The sequence below is a fragment of the Engystomops pustulosus genome, chromosome 4, assembly GCF_040894005.1.
Source record: "Engystomops pustulosus chromosome 4, aEngPut4.maternal, whole genome shotgun sequence".
NCBI lineage: Eukaryota > Metazoa > Chordata > Amphibia > Anura > Leptodactylidae > Engystomops > Engystomops pustulosus.
In genome coordinates, this window is record NC_092414.1 from 163731653 (window position 1) to 163752480 (window position 20828).

General features: G+C 39.3%; 1 protein-coding gene across 2 annotated transcripts in view; it reads right to left on the reverse strand.

Moving 5' to 3' along the window:
* The window catches only part of ELL3 (elongation factor for RNA polymerase II 3), a 73531-nt gene that overhangs the window by 12462 nt on the left and 40241 nt on the right, over window positions 1–20828 (reverse strand). Inside the window, exons 3-8 of one of the 2 annotated variants that reach the window (XM_072148396.1) lie at window positions 19762–19889; window positions 17364–17527; window positions 7339–7598; window positions 4003–4127; window positions 2645–2759; window positions 1086–1518 (exon numbers count right to left, since the gene is read on the reverse strand). In XM_072148396.1, coding sequence (XP_072004497.1) covers window positions 1086–1518; window positions 2645–2759; window positions 4003–4127; window positions 7339–7598; window positions 17364–17527; window positions 19762–19889 — 1225 coding nt within the window. Of the gene's footprint in view, window positions 1–1085; window positions 1519–2644; window positions 2760–4002; window positions 4128–7338; window positions 7599–17363; window positions 17528–18663; window positions 18779–19761; window positions 19890–20828 lie in introns of those variants that run through there. The other variant, XM_072148397.1, reaches the window with a different exon arrangement.

The following is a 20828-nucleotide window of genomic DNA, read 5'->3' on the forward strand; positions in this document are numbered from 1 at the left end:
CATTTTTATAATGGAATCATATTTGTTTTGGAACAGGTGTACAGGCCAGGTTCAAGAACTTTACATGCAATCACAATAGCCGAGCTCACCACAAGATACAATAGACGACTGACATGGACGCCTCTCACCAAGCACTGCCGCCTCCATTACTACAATGTAACCACACAGGCTGGACTGCATACATATAACGCTGCAGCGTGTTTGCCTAAGGCAAGTGAATAGTTGCTATTTATCCATCCTTCTCAACTATTACATTTTTCTGATGCATTGCCCTTTGATAGTGACATGGTTTTGTCTCTTAGTAAACAAGGAGAACACAGGAGACAGATGTCAGCTACTGCAGAGGTTCAGGTGCAGGTCTATATATATTATATACTTAGGGGACCTAAGAGCATATGGTAACGCCGGGATTTTGTGACAATGTAATCATTTTGCTGTGAGAATTTACAGGAAGACTTCTTGTATTGTCCTGACGTTTGGTATTCATCCCTAACCAGAAATGAGTCAGACATAACTCGATCAATCTGAATGACTCACCTGAAAGCAGACACAGATTAGCCGACGTGTGTCATACAGAAATCCTAGGTTCACATTGTAAACTTCTTCATCTTTATACACTGCTTTCATTATTCACAGTATAATGTGACGAGGGTATGACATAGGTGAATGCAGGCTGGCATTTGGGCCTTCATGATAATGGCACAATGTCATGTGGGATCTGGTAATGGCACGTTGCCATTTTAGAGTTTTTGTGAATCATGGAATTGACCTTAGAGAATAAGTCACGTAGTAATGTAGGGTCTAGGAATAATGGGACACTTGCATTTGTGCTTCAGTATAAATGCACCCTGGCATTTAGAATAATGGCACCCTGGGATCTTGGGTCCCATGGTAATAGCACACATCAGCTTTACAGGTTTTGGAGTAATAAGGTTATATATGGGCCTATGAATTATAGTGGACTGCCCTTTGGATGCTGGCACTTAGGCTTCAAATTGATATTTGAAGTCTCACTTTTATTTTATCATGCCGTTTGTGGTCACCTTCTTGGTCCACGCCTGAGGAATCCTCAAGTCAATGCTTACCTTCAGGAGACGTGAGGCACCTCTCCAACATGAGGGCTTCTTCTTCCCAGTCATCTTCCTCCTCTTCCTCTTCGCTTGATACATGATCTCTCTTCTCACTTTTGTGCCAGTCAGATGTATCGTCAAGCTGCGATTCAGGACTCGCCTTCTGTCTAAATCTAACTTTGCCACTTTCTGACCCATCAGAGGGCTTTGTCCTTTTGTGTGTTTCTCTGTGGTGACTTTTTTCAACAGTCCGATGTGTTTTTTGTTTTTTGTGAGAAACACTGTAATTTTCGGGAGCTTGTCCTGCACTTTTGCCCGTCTCAGAAGCGGGATGGTGTCTTGTTTTTGACGAGTCAGAGTGTCGTTCCTTTAAATGACTGTCCTGTTGTGAAGACTTGATTCTTTTATAGGTCTTGTTCTCTGGGATATCCGCTTGTGCCGGACGTTTCTGAAAGCCAGAACATAACGACATGTGAAACTGACTTAACAGTGAGTATAAGAACCTATTAATGTTATAACCTCCTGGACACTTAAGGTCCTGGCACTTCCACTGATTCCAAAAATAGCTGCTTCCAAATGAACAAACCATCTCACCCACACTGTAGCTATTCATTAAAATGGAAACTACAGAAAACAGTAAACTTAATGAGCTCAGATGTTTTATCTGTATCAGTAGGGGTCAAAGCTATTTGAATCCCATCAGTCAATATATTATAACAGATCCAATCAATTTGCTATTAACATCTGTTGTGGAAAACCTTTATAGGACCTGTCAGCGTTCCTGACATTAATGTTTCCACAAAAGATAACAATTCTTTAGCATTTTTTCTTATAACTTTGAGTTGTGCAAGTCCTCTGCTATTTATTGAAATGTATGAACTGATTGACAGCAGGGAGTTACCAGTTTAGGGTGTGCTGGAACAATCTGTGCAGGGACACACCCTTTAAGGAAGGGTAACACCCAGATGCCAATTTATGAATATCTAGTAGGTATCTGCTCCATAATCACTATTACATGACAAATATAAGTAATAACTTATATTTTAGATGCTGAAGTACAGATGTGGACAATCTGCAGCAGAAACTCCCAAAAACTGGTGTTTTTTGAACGTCTTAATCTGCACTGAAATGTAAAGGCTGCTTTCCGAAGATGAAACATGCAAAAATAATTGGCATCCTGCAGGTTGGAATCCAATCCAGTTGTGGGAGCTAACACCTTTGCAAAAAAGAAATGTAGGTGCACACAATTATGGGTGAAAAGTGTGGTGCCTATCACAGATTGCTTTGTTCAAGGTTACCAAGAAAGTATGCAGATCAGAGCACCCATTATCAGCCTGAGGGATGCGCATAGGAAAGGACATATCTTTGTTTTATCCCTAGTAGGTATCAAAAAGAGGTCCACCTGTAATAATAAATCCAACATAAATGGACAAAAGTAAAAGGGGTGAACAACGGAATCCCCAGAGTATGAGCCGGAGCTTAGTGGAATAAAACAATTACATAAGTATCAATTATTTGGAATATAAAAAGTTACGATCTTTAGGGATCACTCAGCATTGGAAACTATAACTTACAGCTTCGGGCGGCCTATGCCGGCCACTGGGATGAGTAGATGACAGGCCGTGGTGTGTTCTGTCTCTCTCTGCAGATGGCTGGTAATTCTGTGATGAAGAAACGCTTTGATGTTTCCTACAATATTGTGAAATGAGATAAGTTCATGAGAAGAAGCCTATAAGACTTGGGTGGATCTGATTAAATAATTGCAGTAAAGATAAATGTAACTTATAAGGTATATGTGTGATGCATAATAAGCAGGATACAAGGAAGGGTTGAGAAACATTTTGCTTTCACATTAACCTTCCTGTGATTGATAGAGCTGTTTATTAGGGGTGTAACTAAAGTGGTAGCAGCCACTATGGGACCCTTAATATCAGGGGGCCCCATCATCTCACCTGACACTAAAGAATAGAGCATGTGTAAATGGAAATTTTTAAGCGGGAAGAGGGCCCCATTCCTAAGTTTGCTATGGGGCCCTAACTCTCCTAGTTACACCCCTGGTGTTAATGGCAGGTTACCAGTTGCAATTTACTAATATAATTCTAGATTAATATCTGAATTAGTTAAGTGAGCAGAACCTTGATACACTGCTATATAACACATAGTTCCAGTACTGTTCATTTCTTGATGAGCCCTTGTGATCCAGAATGCATTAAATATGTTGAGATAATGATAAAGTTACATGCAATCAATCCGTGAATATTATGCAAGCATTCCTAAACAAAGGAATGATATAGATTGGAATCAATACACATAGGGTCATTCTTTGACTACACTAACTTACACATATCAGCCTAATTTTAGGCTTGTGCTTCTCTAGTTTGTGGCATTGTTTGGAGGGGGCATTATGGATAGGTTGCCAAAACTGCCCTCAGTTTTAATTGTGGGTGATGTTTATCCACTTCCATAGGGTGCCTTGACTACTTTGAATAGTCATAAAATAATATTTTAGTGGATATCAATGGTAGATATCCTACATCTCTCCTCTATGAATAAAATCACCCCTGACATCACCCAATCTGAGAAATGCTTTCAAGGGAGTAGATACTGCTCTTTGATACAGGTACTTTTAGTCGTTAATCCAAGAGGGACTTGGAGCACTCTGCACTGGTGTGTGAGATCAATGCACTGGATACAACAAAGCCCCTCCCCCCTGAGTAACTGCTGGAGTAATGAAATAGAAGCCTCCTACAGCAGTGACTCATAGCTTAAGGGAGAGTCTCTTATATATTCAATAAAGCTGTATAAATGAGGGCTCTGAATTCAGCTAGTCTTGATAAATCAATGCCTTTTCCAAATGCTTGCTGGTCAAAACTACTGACAGATTTGCTTCAACATTCATTACAGTATTAAATAATAATTCAGCATCTCTTACCTTGCAAAATGACTTGCCATGTGCTGCCTTTCTTCTGGGGTGTATCCCATCCAGTCCTTCTGCACCTGGTTGTGGAGATCCTCTCGTAGGCAGTATTTGCCATCCTTAGGACTTAAGCATCCTACCTGGGATTTAGAAAATTGCACCAATATTAAATGTCAAACCAAACAGCTCTAGAATTACAATTCATGTATAGAAAGTCTGTTCCAGGAGGGTTATGTCAAACAATCGGGTTCAAATGGCAGACTCTGATAACAGAGATTATAATACATTCAACCATGTTATTTATATATCAGGTCAGAAAAGTCTGAAACGTTATACCCCAGTCCCCATTCTAGTGCTCTTTTTATCGAGGCCTCGGATGAATAGAAGGTCACTGAGCTTATATCAAGCGACTCAATTAAACCTCTCTATAAAATAGAATGATTTCAGAAGATATCTCCCCATAATACAAATTAAGAGACATAAGCAAGTTAATCCTTAAATTGGAGGGTGTTTCTATCCAAAACCTGATTTTCAGAATGGCAAGATATCTCAAGCTAGCATTTGGCATTTCCCCAACAACTATATTCTCATGTAAATTATGTGTTCAAGCAAATACTGTAGTTTAGCCAAACTAATGGGCCTATTAATACAAATTCATAGACAACCTGTGGTTCATGTGAAATTGAGCTTACGCATCCAATTGTCCCTATGATCACAGGAGGTGTTACATCCCCGGAGAAACGATCTGTACAGCAGCCAGGCTCATTACTAATGTGACAAATAAACTTGTAACAACATATGTAAAGGGCGGAGGCCGAAAGGAATACTGCATGAATGAAAGTTACACTGTAACCTATGTAAGGAGTATTTTGTATATAAATTGGTAGATTATAAAGAAAAAGAAGGGATTCTTCCATTTCACCAAATTTTGAGCAAATGGGTTATATCAGATAGTTGGAAACAGCCTTACAAACATATCTCTAATTAATAAATTTCACCAACCCGATGGTTTTGACGTATGACTTAGGCTGGGTTCACATCACATTATTTTCCATCCATTGTAAGGGCACGTCAGGTGAATTCGGGTGTATCCTTACTACATATAGCACCGACGTATCCCACTCTATGCCTATACATGGGCACTAGCCGGCGATGTGCTGCTAATGTACACAGCACGCCTTTAGGAGGGATGCAATATGCTGCATCCGCTACCCATAGGCTTCTCTTGTCTCTGCTGAGCGCATTTATTACTCAGCAGGAGGGAGCAGTGTGGAAAAACGTAGCTTGCTACGTCTTTCCTCCTGCCTATTTCTGGCGGATCCTACTGCCACTATATGTCAATGTATATCCATCAGGAGCTTTCCTGATGTATATTCTGAGCAGTGGTGCATTATAATATAGGAGTTTTGGGCAGTAGTTTGGGGCCTAAGCCTTTTAGGGGGCCCATGGCCACTCAAACCACCCCCCAAATTTAATACTGCAAAGGAGCTTCACCCATGAAATCCTCATAATCTGTTCCTGCTCTCAATACACATGTACACAAGAGCCATTTTAGTGCCTTTGAAGGTCCTCCAAAGGCCTGAAACCACAGCTTGTTTCTAGTACTATATGTAGGAAGTGAATTCTAGACTTGTAGGGGCTATATTTATACATCCCTGACACTGAACGTATACATAAAATGTGATGTGAACCACCACCAGATGTTGTATATAATTTAGTGACACACAAACGGACAACTTTGTCCCATTAAAATTCATCTGGGTGAACCCCATCTGCTAATGCTGCAACCCAGGGGCCGAAAAATAGCCAAATGTTTAGCCATGGTCCAGCCACGGTTCCTCTTACTAGAGAGGGATTGTTTCAAAAGAGGCAACCCATTTCATAATGTGTCTGGTTCTGGCAAACAGCAGATTTGCCTAGTTTATAGCGTATGGGGTGTGATTTATTCTGGTTCATGGAGGGGGTTTCTCAGCAAAGGATGCCTTTCTATGATGTCTGAACTCCACAACGAAATTTTCAATCGACAATGCACGGCTACAAGATTGTATTTTTGGGTGCATTCAGAATGGAGTAAAACAAAGGGGTACACCATTATCTGTATAATTTGACAACCATATTAAACCCATAATTCCAAGCAACACATTAATCACTAGCCAGATATGCACTTCCAGGTCCTATTCTGCCAGACATTACACCCAAAAAATACTAATATGTGCGAAATATAACTTAACTATATAACTATAACATATAACTTGCCGACAATCTGAACAGTCAGTTTGCCCCGCCCTTAAAATAAATCTGCATTTGCCAGGCAAGTGAATCTGAATACATCTCTTGTTATTAAGCAAATTCTACTGTAAAACCACGTGCACATGAACCTGGGCCGCATTCAAATGTAAAAATGATGTTCAACCCAGAAACACAGGCAGGAATAGGACCTGCTCTAGAATTTGCAGCTCAGGTAGTCAGCTCAAACACAGGTTGCAGTAACTGTCTGTCAATGGAGTTTGTGCTGCACGAGTGATAGAGTCCATGCGATTGCATCATTCAGAAAGTCTGGTGGCTGAGAAGGTGCACCCTTGAGAAAACTGAAAGGCATGGATTCACAGGGCGTCACCATAAGATCATATGATCTAACTGAAGAGAAGAAACTCATACATTTTCAAAAATAACTTATTAAGGTAAAACCGGCTGAATGACATACATCGGAAGTATAGGAACATAATCAAAAATATGACTAAATTTACTGGAATGTTTTTTTTAAGATAGATGTTAGAGCTGTAAATCTATGGGCAGTGCAAATACAATAAGCTCATATTTTAGGTCTGTAATACCATATTCTATGGTACAGTGTTCTATGGTGATCTATTCTCAGCATAATACTCCCCAGAACTGATCATTTGTTTCTATTACTGTATACTACAGACCCTAAAATGGATTTTTTTAGGAGCACACACACAATGGGGCACATGTAACATAATTTTTGCCACTTTTTCTGTTTAGTGTCACTTTTGCAACTTTTTGTGGTGTGCGATTTTTTTTAGTCCAAAAAAGTAGCTTTCAAAAATATTAGGCGCAAAAATGGGACAATTTCAGAAGTCGCACAAGTTGAACAAACATCTGGGCTACAAACATCAAAACGGCAACTGCATTAACTCATGGAGGCAGCCAACATTGGTACGTTGCTTGATTCTGCACCTAAAAAGTCTTAAACTGTAAAAAGTTGCTCAGGAAGTTGCACAAAAAAAAAGAAAAAGGAAGCAATAGGAGTGACACATGTCCCTCCATTCAGTCAATTTGAATTTATAATTCTTTGTTGCCCCAAAAAACGAAACAAGTATAAAGTCATACCTCATCCAGTGCAGATAGTAGCTCTGTGTGATCCCTGGGAAACATGTTGGATTTTTCTAAGCGCTGTATGAGCTCATGTTTCCGGCATGGCTTTAAGGCTAGTAGATGAATGAGCCACTCTTGCAGTGGTCTTCGCTCTCCGCTCACTCGGTTGCACTTCTTGGCTGCTGGTGTTAGGAATACTGGAGGACGATGACTGGGAGAAGAGCTCTCTGTTTCAGTCTCCATATTATTTTTACTGGAGATTTTGACACATTTACCTAAAAAACAGACAGTATTGTGTTATCTGCTTCTACAATATCTCATTTAAGCATATGATTAAAGGAAGGATGAAAGGAAGAACGCATATGTATATCTCCGAAATCACCTTAATAAAATATGTCTATAGGAATTACTGTACTTCTCTAAAGCTTCTTGGATTATATTACACTTTTTCCATGGTCCATCACTGAGTATCACATAATGAGGACATTTAAAAGAGAACTCAAAAATAGCCTTAAGTTTTTACCTTCTGTAAAGGTTTTCAAATGATATACAGGCAGTCCCCCCGGTTATATACAGGATAGGTTCTGTAGGTTTGTTCTTAAGTTGAATTTGTATGTAAGTCAGAACTGTATATAATTGTAACCCCAGCCAAAATGTTTTTGGGCTATGTGGCAATTGGATTTTAAAACTTTTGGGATGTCATAGGAACCAGGATTAACAAAAAATCTTAGTTGCAGACACCTTTGATAACTCTTACAGCTGATCATTGTAGCCTGGGACCAAAGTACAGTAAATTACAAACATCCAGAGGTCCGTTTGTAACTAGGGGTCGTCTGTAAGTCGGGTGTTCTTAAGTCGGGGGACTGCCTGTATTTGCATTTATTATTTTTGGGACTGATAAGACTAATATTAATTATGTCACCAATTAATGATATATACAGTAGTAAGTGGTGAATCTTTGATTCTAGGTCAATAAGGTTTTTCGGTTTTATTAATATCATGTTAGAAATGGCATCACTGATTATTATGGCAAGGCAATAAATGTCTTGTGTCACCCTTTCCACAACAAATGAAAGGGAGGTCTGCATTGCATGATTTCACATGTTTTAAACCCTCCACAAATACTCTCACTCTTTTTACTTTTACCAGCTTGTACATGTTCTACCTCAACCAAGCACTTGTTTTCCCTGATCTATTCCGAGTCTGTTTTATTCTAAATTCATAGGAGCTACTCAGACCAGCCAAACCCGTTCTTCATTGTGACTTTCCTCTCCACTTCTTTCATACCAATAATGACTTATTCTGTGTCAATTTTTATATTATCTCTCTGTTAATCTTCATAACTATTTAGCTTTCATTTCTAATATCTATTGACCTATCTACATGCAACCCAAAATAAGATGGCGGCTGATTAATGGTTCAAGCAGGAGAATTTTTTATTAAATTATTTTCTATAGTTCCTTTTATAAAAACCATTCTACAATCTCTTTTACCTCTTGTGTCACCCCCTCATCCTTATAGACTGTAAGCTCTTGTGTCACCCCCTCATCCTTATAGACTGTAAGCTCTTGTGTCACCCCTCATCCTCATAGACTGTAAGCTCTTGTGTCACTCCCTCATCCTCATAGACTGTAAGCTCTTGGTCACCCCCTCATCCTCATAGACTGTAAGCTCTTGTGTCACCCCCTCATCCTTATAGACTGTAAGCTCTTGGTCACCCCCTCATCCTCATAGACTGTAAGCTCTTGTGTCACCCCCTCATCCTCATCGACTGTAACCTCTTGTGTCCCCTCCTCATCCTCATAGACTGTAAGCTCTTGTGCCACCCCCTCATCCTCATAGACTGTAAGCTCTTGTGCCACCCCCTCATCCTCATAGACTGTAAGCTCTTGTGTCACCCCCTCATCCTCATAGACTGTAAGTTCTTGTGTCACCCACTCATCCTCATAGACTGTAAGTTCTTGTGTCACCCCCTCATCCTCATAGACTGTAAGCTCTTGTGTCACCCCCTCATCCTCATAGACTGTAAGCTCTTGTGTCACCCCCTCACCTCATAGACTGTAAGCTCTTGTCACTCCCCTCATCCTCATAGACTGTAAGCTCTTGTGTCCCCTCCTCATCCTCATAGACTGTAAGCTCTTGTGTCACCCCTCATCCTCATAGACTGTAAGCTCTTGTGTCACCCCATCATCCTCATAGACTGTAAGCTCTTGTGTCACCCCCTCATCCTCATAGACTGTAAGCTCTTGTGTCACCCCATCATCCTCATAGACTGTAAGCTCTTGTGCCACCCCCTCATCCTCATAGACTGTAAGCTCTTGTGTCACCCCCTCATCCTCATAGACTGTAAGTTCTTGTGTCACCCACTCATCCTCATAGACTGTAAGTTCTTGTGTCACCCCCTCACCTCATAGACTGTAAGCTCTTGTCACCCCTTCACCCTCATAGACTGTAAGCTCTTGTGAGCAGGGCCTTCACACCTATTGTTCCATATGACTGTTTGTACTCTGTAATGTAATATTATACTTGTATATGTCCCCTATGATTTGTAAAGCGCAACGGAATTTGATGGCGCTATATAAATAAAGATTATTATTATTATTAATGTTATGGGTACAAGCCTTGAAAATCCAATATAGAATTATCTATGAATACATCTATGTATCTTATCTATGCAACATTATGCTCCAATCCTCCATATGTGAACATACGTTTAGTCTTAGGATGCCCAGTATTCGGGTTACAGGCTTGTTTTTTGTAAAGCCTTCATAGCAAATAGTGAATATGTTACTTCTGATTAATGAAACATCTGCTCTAGTATTAAAGCACTGACACTGATCACCCTTCTTGAAGATATATTTTTCTAGGTGTACTTTAACTTCAAAGGCAGAAACGTTTGCTTTCATAGCGATTTGATTCATACATATCAGGTTGCTAGGCTATTCATGCAGGAAAAGAATATAGATAAAGACAAACAGACTAATTGGGCCCTGAAAAGAGTAATTAGTGAGCAAGTGGAGGTGGGAGTAGACGGAGCTAGCTAGAGGCTTGTTAGTTAATTCTCAGAAAGCAGGTGCTCTCAGCTAAACCCCCAATGCCACTCTGAAACGCCCCTCTGAGGATGGCAGAGACAGAGAGACGGTTAACCCTAACTTACACCATACGCTATGTGAAGACTGCCTGCTGATAAATACTACTCCAACACAATAAAAGTAAGATAATACCAAGAACAGCTCTGGGTCAATTTGTTATGTAAACCTATGTATGGGAGATAAGTGAATCTATTATTTAGATTCAGTGATTTTTTTGGAATCTGGCAATTTTTCACAAATACCGTATCTATGATTTTCTTCATACGATAATAACGAAAGTCTAATGGTTCCATTAAAATGTTCATTGATTTATACTTCTCTTGTGTGATCTTTCTACAAACTCTAAATTCATTTAAATCATGAGTCTATATTAACGTCATGTTACTTGTATATAATGTTATCTGACTGTATAAAGTATTAAAAAAATTATTGATTTCAATGGACTTTTGATTCTTTCCATTTCTCCAACTTGCAACATCTGTTCTCACCCAAATCTAATTTTACAAAAAAAAAGGGGAGGTTCCAGTGAAATTAAACTAGCTATGAATTTTAAAAAAAAAATATTCGTAGAAGTAAAATTAAATTATGTTAAATATTTCTCATGACATTTCCCTCTTTTGTATTTTAGACGAAGTCTTTCTTCCCATTCCCACACTAGAGAAGTTCCCTCATGTTTTACATTTGTGCTATAAAGTAGTTTACTGCTTGTCGGATCTGGGTTATCCACACTGTTTGCCATCACATGACTCATGAAGCACTTATCTAAAATTCTAAATGGAATGGGAAATATATTTCCTTTGCAATAACAATTTCTGATATATTTTTCTTAAAATGTTGTGTTTTACCATTCCTTCACATTTATTAAAAAATTACTACTTTGTGTTGAGTTAGGATTGTGTCTCTACGCATCCTCAAACTTTCCAATGAGTCCTGTCAGTATCCAGATCTATAAAGACAAGAGAACTGGTAAAACCTGGTTGTGATTTTATTTCTAAATTGGAATGAGAGAGGAACCGCACAATGCAGATTTATAATAAATGATGCCCCACAATTGTTTCCTGATGAGGTCCAGACACAATGGGGGGATTTACTAATTCTGGCGCAAACTCGACTGTCAGCATCGGAGATCAGTCTCCAAAAAACAAAGCCCAGTGTATTAAAATGGCACACGGCTGTAAGTAATTAATAGGTAGACGGAACTAATCAGTCGTGCGCCATAAAAATGGCGACATCAATGAGACCATATTTTTCCTGGTCTATTGTGCACCTAAAAATGCCAACAAAATACACATAAATGTGACGGATAATGTGGAAAAGTTAGACCACACCCACTTGTGCCAAATAGTCGGAAACATCTGTTCTTTATGGCGCAAACTTATTATAAATGATCCGCAACACTTTTGCGCCTAAAAATCATGAGTTCTCGACAATTTTTTGGCGCAGATACGATAATACATGTCCCCCAATGGGGTGTTGCATATGTGTCAAAAAACAATCTTCTCAAAAAAATCTGCAAACAACATTTATAATATAGCATGAGAATACATGCTGGACATTCACATGTTGTGTTACATGTTTGGTCTAGCTTTTTTCATGTGTTATGTTGTATATGCACAGAATTGTTGGGCTGTTGCTGCAGTAAGCACATGGTTTTCTCCAAACCCGAAACTGGATTGCAAGAGAAATTTCTGCAACAAATGTACTTTTTAATATGCAAATAAAAACTAGGACTAAGAGTTTGCGTTGCTCTGATATTGCTAATAATTAGCAATGCAAGATTATCCTACAAAACGGAAATAGGTCGCCTATACTTAGCTACCTCTCGCTTATCTTCTAAGTGTAGTATTAGTACTGCTGAACCAATCCTATAGGTAGGACATATTCTACAGCTAGACCAATGGTTTGCCTCATCTTTGAAATTCATTCTTTTTTGTGTTTGAATTTCCAAGTCTAGAAGGGCCTTGGTATATGGGCAAGAGGCTATACAGATGACTTTTCACATGAAATGTGGGAGAAATGCGTCACTCAGCCTTCATTACAGTCATCTATCACTTGCTAAATAGCCTCCAACTAAGCTCCTAGAACAAGGTTCTAGGAAATCCTTCATATGAGAAGTTAAATCCTACATGTGTCTATATTCATCACAGCTTGTACTTAATCCACTGGAGCTATCTGTATTAATTTTTAGCTTAACTGAATGACACTAAATCCTTCATAGAAGGTGAAGGCTGTGCTAATATTGTCACCAAGACTGTACGGAAAACATATGCCTTGATTTCCCACTCATAAATGAATCATCAGCTGAAGGCCTGAGTACACAGATGAGTAGACAGCCGTATACCATATGAACTACAATGGCCTTGCCCCTATAGCAAACATGACTTTATCACAACATATCTGCCCTGGAATATTACACATGGGATTGTCTGTCAGCCCCACCAGAAAAATACTACATGAATATAGAGGCAATAGGATCTTCAAGACAAAAAAACATAAAGTCAATATAAAGGAACACTGTGTAATAACTACAAGGAAACATGACGTTTCAAAGAACACTTCCTCTAAGAATGGGTACTAATCAGACTCCAGGGTAAATATATGCAAATACGTTTTTCTGTGAAGTGGTAAAATATCTAACTTCCCATTCGATGTCCTAATTATAAAATAGAAACAATGCAGAAAAAATGCATCTATTCTTTAGCTCCACAAAGAAGAATTGGCAAAATCAATGTTGTTTGTATATAGATGAGCTTCCTATCACAGGGAATAGTATTCATTTAGGAGTAGATCTACAGGGTACAGTCAATGTCTCCCTATTATAGGAGCTATTCATAAGTGCAAAAAGTTATGAGAACCTACATTGTTCTAGAAAAGGAAGGATTACAAGGAAGGATCAATACAAGGAAGGATTAAACTTCACCCTAGGGATTGGAGATAGACACACAAACACATATCTCCTTTCTTGACCCTATCCGGGACAGCCAGATTACTAGGATGAGAGTCAGATTTATAACTATGATAACACATCTTCTCACAAATATTCCAATTCACCACTCATTTAAGTCATTTTTGTCTATTACATTTTATTACGTACAGTATACATAAAATAATAGTAAACGGTTTTATTTATTTAGAAATCCTATTTTATACATACATTAGTGATCTCCCATTCCATAGAAAGGACAGGGTCATTGGTTAGGATTCCTGATACAAAAGTCTTAAAGTGAAGCCAGAATTATCTCTAAAACGACAGCCTCCTTCGAGGCTGTAATATCACTTTTAGTTTTCTTTTTTACCTACAGCAAAAAAAAGTTATATGCAAAAAGCTAAAGGGTCAAGTCACGCGAAGCTAACCTGGGCCCTGTAGCATCTGCTTGCTTCTAGTGTCATTTAAAAGATGAGAATATCTGGTTAAAAAAATAAAGCACCACAGATCTCTGTGTATGGCCGAAGATACTAAGAGTTAAAAGCAAAGTTGGTAATGTAAGAGGCAGCAACAGATCTAATTCTATGTATTTAACCGTCAGTATACCACTTCTTTGTTTAAACCAGAGATTGTTGTGTATAAAATATCACCAGAAGCATAGTTCTAGGTGCTATATTTCTCCTCCAGCCTCCCAACCTGAATAATTTTAGGCAAGGTATGACTCTTTTCAAGCAACCTTTTACTCCTTTCTGCTCATTTGCATATGCTGTTGGGGATAGGGTTTTTTTGTTCAGGAGATTAACAGGCAATTTTTTGCATAAAACAAGAAAAGCTAAAAAGAAAATTGCATACCATATCTCAGGGTGCTTTTCACATAGTGGTGAAAGTGATGGTGACAGGTGCAGGTTAGAAAATATGTATTTGTGTTTGTGTGTGGGGGTGGAGAGGTTGTCCCTGCTGGGATATCCAGGGATCACAACGTTGTTCCCTTAATGCCCAATGTGAATGGAGTAACAGCGCAAATACATTACCACCATTCACTTCTAAGGGATATTAACATTTCGCCAGTCCAATAGAGATGGATGTAGTTAGGGTCATTCATCTGCACAACTACAACATTTATATGCAGCTCGCTAAAACCTCATTTGTGTCATATCTCATGGATGGGGAATAAGTTCCATTTGAGAGAGAGGTTGTCCCCTACTTAAGAACACCCAACTTACAGATGCCCCTAGTAACAAACGGACCTCTGGATATTGGTAATTTACTGTACATCACAGGGCCGCATCTGCCATGAGGCGAGATGAAAATCTCGCCTCAGGCGGCAGAATGCAGGTCCCTGTAAAGGGCGGCGAAATTTGCCGCTCTAAAGTGGGCGATTCGGGCGTCCATTAACGCCCGAATCGCCCACCAGCTATAATAAATCGCGCCTGTCTCTTTAAGACACAGGCGCGATTTATATGCGGAGCGACGCAGCGCCTTTCCGGCAGCTGCGTCGCTCCGTTCTAAGCAGTGACACAGGCGTCATGACGTCACGCGCCTGTGTCACTGAGCAGAGCCGCGGCTCACAGGAGAGCCGCATGAACACCGGAGCCGCGCCGAGGAAGCAGCTGCCTGCAGGTGAGTATGATTTTATTATTTTTCATGTACTTTCATTAAATGTTAGGAAGTTTTCATGTTATACAGGGAGGGAGGGAGGAGGGGGTACTATATAGGGCTTGAAAACGTTTGATACTGGGGGGTGGGGCGCTATAGATATCATATGGGGCCATCATTATTTTATACTGGGGGGGGGCTATATATATTATTTGGGGCCATAATTATTTTATGCTAGGCGGGGGGGATGCTATATGTATTATTTGGGGCCATAATTATTTTATACTAGGGGGGGTGCCATATATATTATTTGGGGCCATAATTATTTTATACTGGGGGGATGCTATATATTATATATCACTACATCACTAAGCTGGGGGGCTGTATATGGGATACAGTATATTAATGAGCTGGGGGGCTGTATATGGGATACAGTATATTACTAAGCTGGGGGGCTGTATATGGGATACAGTATATTACTAAGCTGGGGTGATGTATATGGGATACAGTATATTACTAAGCTGGGGGGCTGTATATGGGATACAGTATATTACTAAGCTGGGGGGCTGTATATGGGATACAGTATATTACTAAGCTGGGGGGCTGTATATGGGATACAGTTTATTACTAAGCTGGGGGGATGTATATGGGATACAGTATATTACTAGGCTGGGGGGCTGTATATGGGATACAGTATATTACTAAGCTGGGAGGGCTGTATATGGGATACAGTATATTACTAAGCTGGGGGCTTTATATGGGATACAGCATATCACTAAGCTGGGGGGATGTATATGGGATACAGTATATTACTAAGCTGGGGGGCTGTATATGGGGTACAGTATATTACTAAGCTGGGGGCTGTATATGGGGTACAGTATATTACTAAGCTGGGGGGATGTATATGGGATACAGTATATTACTAAGCTGGGGGGATGTATATGGGATACAGAATATTACTAAGCTGGGAGGGCTGTATATGGGATACAGTATATTACTAAGCTGGGGGCTTTATATGGGATACAGCATATCACTAAGCTGGGGGGCTGTATATGGGATACAGTATATTACTAAGCTGGGGGGCTGTATATGGGGTACAGTATATTACTAAGCTGGGGGGCTGTATATGGGGTACAGTATATTACTAAGCTGGGGGGATGTATATGGGATACAGTATATTACTAAGCTGGGGGGATGTATATGGGATACAGAATATTACTAAGCTGGGAGGGCTGTATATGGGATACAGTATATTACTAAGCTGGGGGGCTGTATATGGGATACAGTATATTACTAAGCTGGGGGGATGTATATGGGATACAGTATATTACTAGGCTGGGGGGCTGTATATGGGATACAGTATATTACTAAGCTGGGGGGATGTATATGGGATACAGAATATTACTAAGCTGGGAGGGGGCTGTATATGTGGGGCAAGATTTTATTTAAGATGTAGGGGATCTGTATATAATTTAATTGGGTGGTGAATAACGAGGCCTTTAAATATATAAGAGCAGGGCTATATAAAAATAAATGTATTATATATATATATATTCATTAGGGGGTGCTATATATTTATTAGTTATAGGATACAGATTACTTTGCATCATGTAAACCAAATGTTGGGGGGGTCTGTAATAATAAATTGGGGGTGTTGTATATTGATTGGTGCTTAGCATGCTATAATTCCAGTAGACTAATATATATATATATAATGAAGGGATGTGTTATATGTGGGGAGAGTGCAGTCAGTTGTGTTGTGAGGGGTATATATTATTTAGGAGCACAGTGTTGTTTTCCAGGAGACTTTATACTGTAAGTGACTGTGGTATTTTTAGGGACGCCGGGTGGAGATGCTGCACGGAGCTGAAAATATCCGGCCGTGAACTCAGCCGCGATACGTCATGGATTGGAGAACCCGGAATAAAGTTCTACAGATGGAAGAGATTGTCATCTATAAGGTACTAGATGTCACTAATGCCTCTCAGATCCTGTAGTCAGTCACACAGTGTCAGGGAGCTGTCTGTAGGATTGTTAATTGTTAGTAAAGTTTAAGGATTTACTTAACAGGGAGCGGGGGGGGGGGGCAGCATTTTAATATTCGCCTCAGGCAGCAAATATGCTAGAATCGGCCCTGGTACATCAGTCCTAGACCACAGTGATCCCCTGTAACAGTTATCACAGGTGTCTGTAATGAAGCTTTAGTGTTAATCCTGGTTCTTATGACAACCTAACATTTTTAAAATACAATTGTCACAGAGACCAAAAAAATTTTTGACTTGGGTTACAATTATGAAATATACAGTTCTGACTTACATACAAATTCAACTTAAAAACAATCCTACAGAACCTATCCTGTATGTAATCCGGGGTCTGTTTGTAATATTAAAGTCAGCTTCACTGTACTTATTGGCATCTATACATACTTCGATGAGATGCTCCAGGCTTGATCTCAATGGCCGTCCTGCTCCATGTTTCCTTCTCGACCTGAGACATGCGGTCACGTGTTAGCTGGTAGGATTCATCAGTGGCACATACGGTGATCTTATCTTGTATGGTGCCAATGCAAGTCAGCTGTTTCTCACCATTCCTAGGGCAGACATAAAAGAACTATTAAACATCCCTAAAGTATTGATATCTATATATTTCAATGTATTTCAAAATTATAAATCTTCGAAAAAAGATCCGGTGGGTATCATTTAAAGAAAAGCAAAGTGCTGTCAAATGTTATTTTATATTTGCATATAGGAAATTGCCCATTCTGTAAACTCCTCTGCGGCTATATTGGCACCATTCAAAGGTGTTGAGCCAAGGGCCAGTAATACATGAGTAAAATGTTAATGATTTATCAAAAACAGGACAACTACAATAAGGTGACAGTAGAGATTTGAGCATATAGATATAATTCTTTGCTCCCGGGCCCCAGGGCAGATTCTGTAACTCTACCCCTTCCTACTGTGTGCCATTTATAATACTGAGGCTCTGATTCCCTGAGGCACTAGGGCCCTGGAGACGCTGCTACCTCTATACCCCTTATAGCTATACGCCAGAAATGCGTCCTGCATAGTTGGCAGAGCAGCATTGATTTGTTCAAAGTTCCTGTAATATACCATAGATACAGTATAACTACGGCACATACTGTAGAATTGCTGCCTAAGCAATGTACTACTGCTATAGATTACAAAACTGGAATAAAGGGCTCAGCTGTTGTTGAACTGTTTTCCCTTTGTATTGTGTCCCGTCTTCAGATGTTATAGTCACTATACTGACAAGGTTATTTCATGTAACTCCTCTATGAATTACATTGTATATAAACTGAAGACAGCTTAGATCTGGAGAGCAAAGTCCTCAGTTGCAATGTAATGATATTCTGGTTTTAAAAAACGCAACTCCTATAAAATGTATGTGGGAGATAGCAAAGTATAAAATGTACACGGGTGGGGACTTATGTTTATCAGAGTGGGAAACAACCTGGGACAGATGCCAGCAGTAGTGACAGTATTGACTCAATAAAAAGCTTTCTAAATAGCTGTTTTATGTAATTTCATAATCCACTGCCCAGGGTCTGTCCAGCCAAACATCTGTATACATTGACACTTCCCCTGTTTTCTCTATAGGGACACTGTGCCCTACAATGTCCTGAAGAATATCCTCCACGGAAGAGGACATGACAGTATGGACACACATCTTCATAGTCACTCATTGTGTAATTGCTGCGGCTCTTACATGTGCATTTTTCATATGCTGCAATAGCGCAGTAGTGCCACTGCAAAGTGTATGGAGCTGTCTGCTTTTCACTTCGTAAACTCTTCTGATCCCACCTGATCTGTGCAGGGACCATCCATCTGTAATTAATTACAAACTCTAAGGAGAGACAATTACAAGTTATACTAGAACAACCACTTTTAGTTAACTATACGCTGATGTTGTGAAAAAGTGCCTTCAATTCAGTTGTTTGTATTGAAACAGGTCTATCGAAACGGGTAGTGAAACGGGTCTGTCCTAAGAATATGCCTGTTAGACAGTGACAGAGTTAGGGTCTAATAGGTTGCCTGTCAGTTACTACTGACAGGTACAATAAAATGTACTGCAAAAGTAGTGGAGTTTACTATACAAGCAATCAAGTTTCACTGTGGGTCTAATGAAAAGTGTACTGTTTAAAAAAAATGTAAGTAAAAATAAAGACTAATAAAAACTAAAAGGTTAAATGGTATGCAGTATGAATAAATATAATAAAAGAGAATCGAAAAGCCAGATAGAATCCAAAATGGTAAGAATAAAAACTACAAATCATCCCTTAAAAATATACCCTCTCCTTTGGCATCAAATGAAATTATTGTGTGCTGAATTGTAACAGCGAAAACGTAAAATTTTACAAGAATTAGAAACTGGGTTTTTTTTTAATACAGTGCCTTGCAAAATTATTTGGCCCTCTTGAACTTTTCTACCTTTTGCCACATTTCAGGCTTCAAACATAAAGATATAAAATTGTCATTTTTTTGGTGGCCAGTCAACAACAAGTGGGACACAATTGTGTACAACGGAATTTATGGGATATTTTAAACTTTTGTAAAAAGTTATAAACTGAAAAGTGTAGCGTGGAATATTCACTGGGGCAAGTACTAGCCTGGCCAGGCACTGGGAGCTAAGGCTACTCCACGCCCCGGTGGCCTCTGCAGTTAATTTACATGTTACTAAAATAAAGTTTTTAACACGTTAGATTAGGTTCCAGGATTATTAAACAACAGATTAGAGCAGAGGCAGATAGTTTAATCTGTTCAATATCTCTAACAAATCATACTAAAAAAAAAAAATAGTTCTCACCATGAGGTGCCCTGTCTAATGCACTCGAAGCTTGACTGAGGTTTATCTTTAATCTCTCTAGAGAGGTAGAAGGCAAAGACCCGAACTCTGTCATCTGAACCAGAGATAGGGGAGGGAATCTTGATGTACTGTTGGTTATAAAAAAAAATCTTGTTAAATTGCAGAAGCTTTAAGTCACCTTATATTTGTTCCAGAAACAGTCTGTTTTAAAGGTGCTTACTTTATTTTAGTTTATGCAAAATTTGATCAAATATTTCTAGAGATTAACACAAGGATAACAGGACAAAATTACTTCTTTTTTTACCCATTCCGGCGCCAGCCTTCTCCACATACTGGCCCACATTTATAAAGAGTAGTGCACACTGTAATATGTGCAGAGTGTGCCGAATTATTGAATACTCTTCATGAATCTGCTCGGGAAGGGTGCACCCACTTTATTTTTGGTGCACCTTTAACAAACAGGGCGCGACACAATTCGAGTTGCAGTAATAAATGTGGTGCACGGTCTGAATCGGCACCGAAACAACAAATTTGCAGAATTTTGTGTTGCGGCGGATACAGTGCAGCTGCGACACAAAACTGGCGCAAACACTTCATAAATATATGTCAAACAGTTTCCATGTTCTTTTCATTGCAATTTTTTCGACAGAAAACTGGCGCAAACACTTTAATAAATGTGGGCCAGTGTTTTTCATCAGGCACAGTCTACATCTGACCCTAAAATGCTGCAGTTTGTGGATTATGGGGTTGTTCACATTAAATTTTGATCAGGTTGATCCGTTTAATGTATTTGGTAAAAATATATGAGTTAATTAAAAAAAAACATACATGTCTTATACATGTGTAGTCTATCACAGATTTGTGTCCAACAAAAAAAATAAGAATGATAAAAGGTCATGGACCAACCATAAAGTATATACACTGGGCCATCAAATGAAACAATATACAGGCAGCCCCCGACTTCCAGACAACCCATAGTTAAAAGTGCATCATTTTGCTTACTGTGGCCTCATTTACTGAACTTTAGTTTCCAGATGCAACAATGAACTGTAAGGGTTATCAAAGGT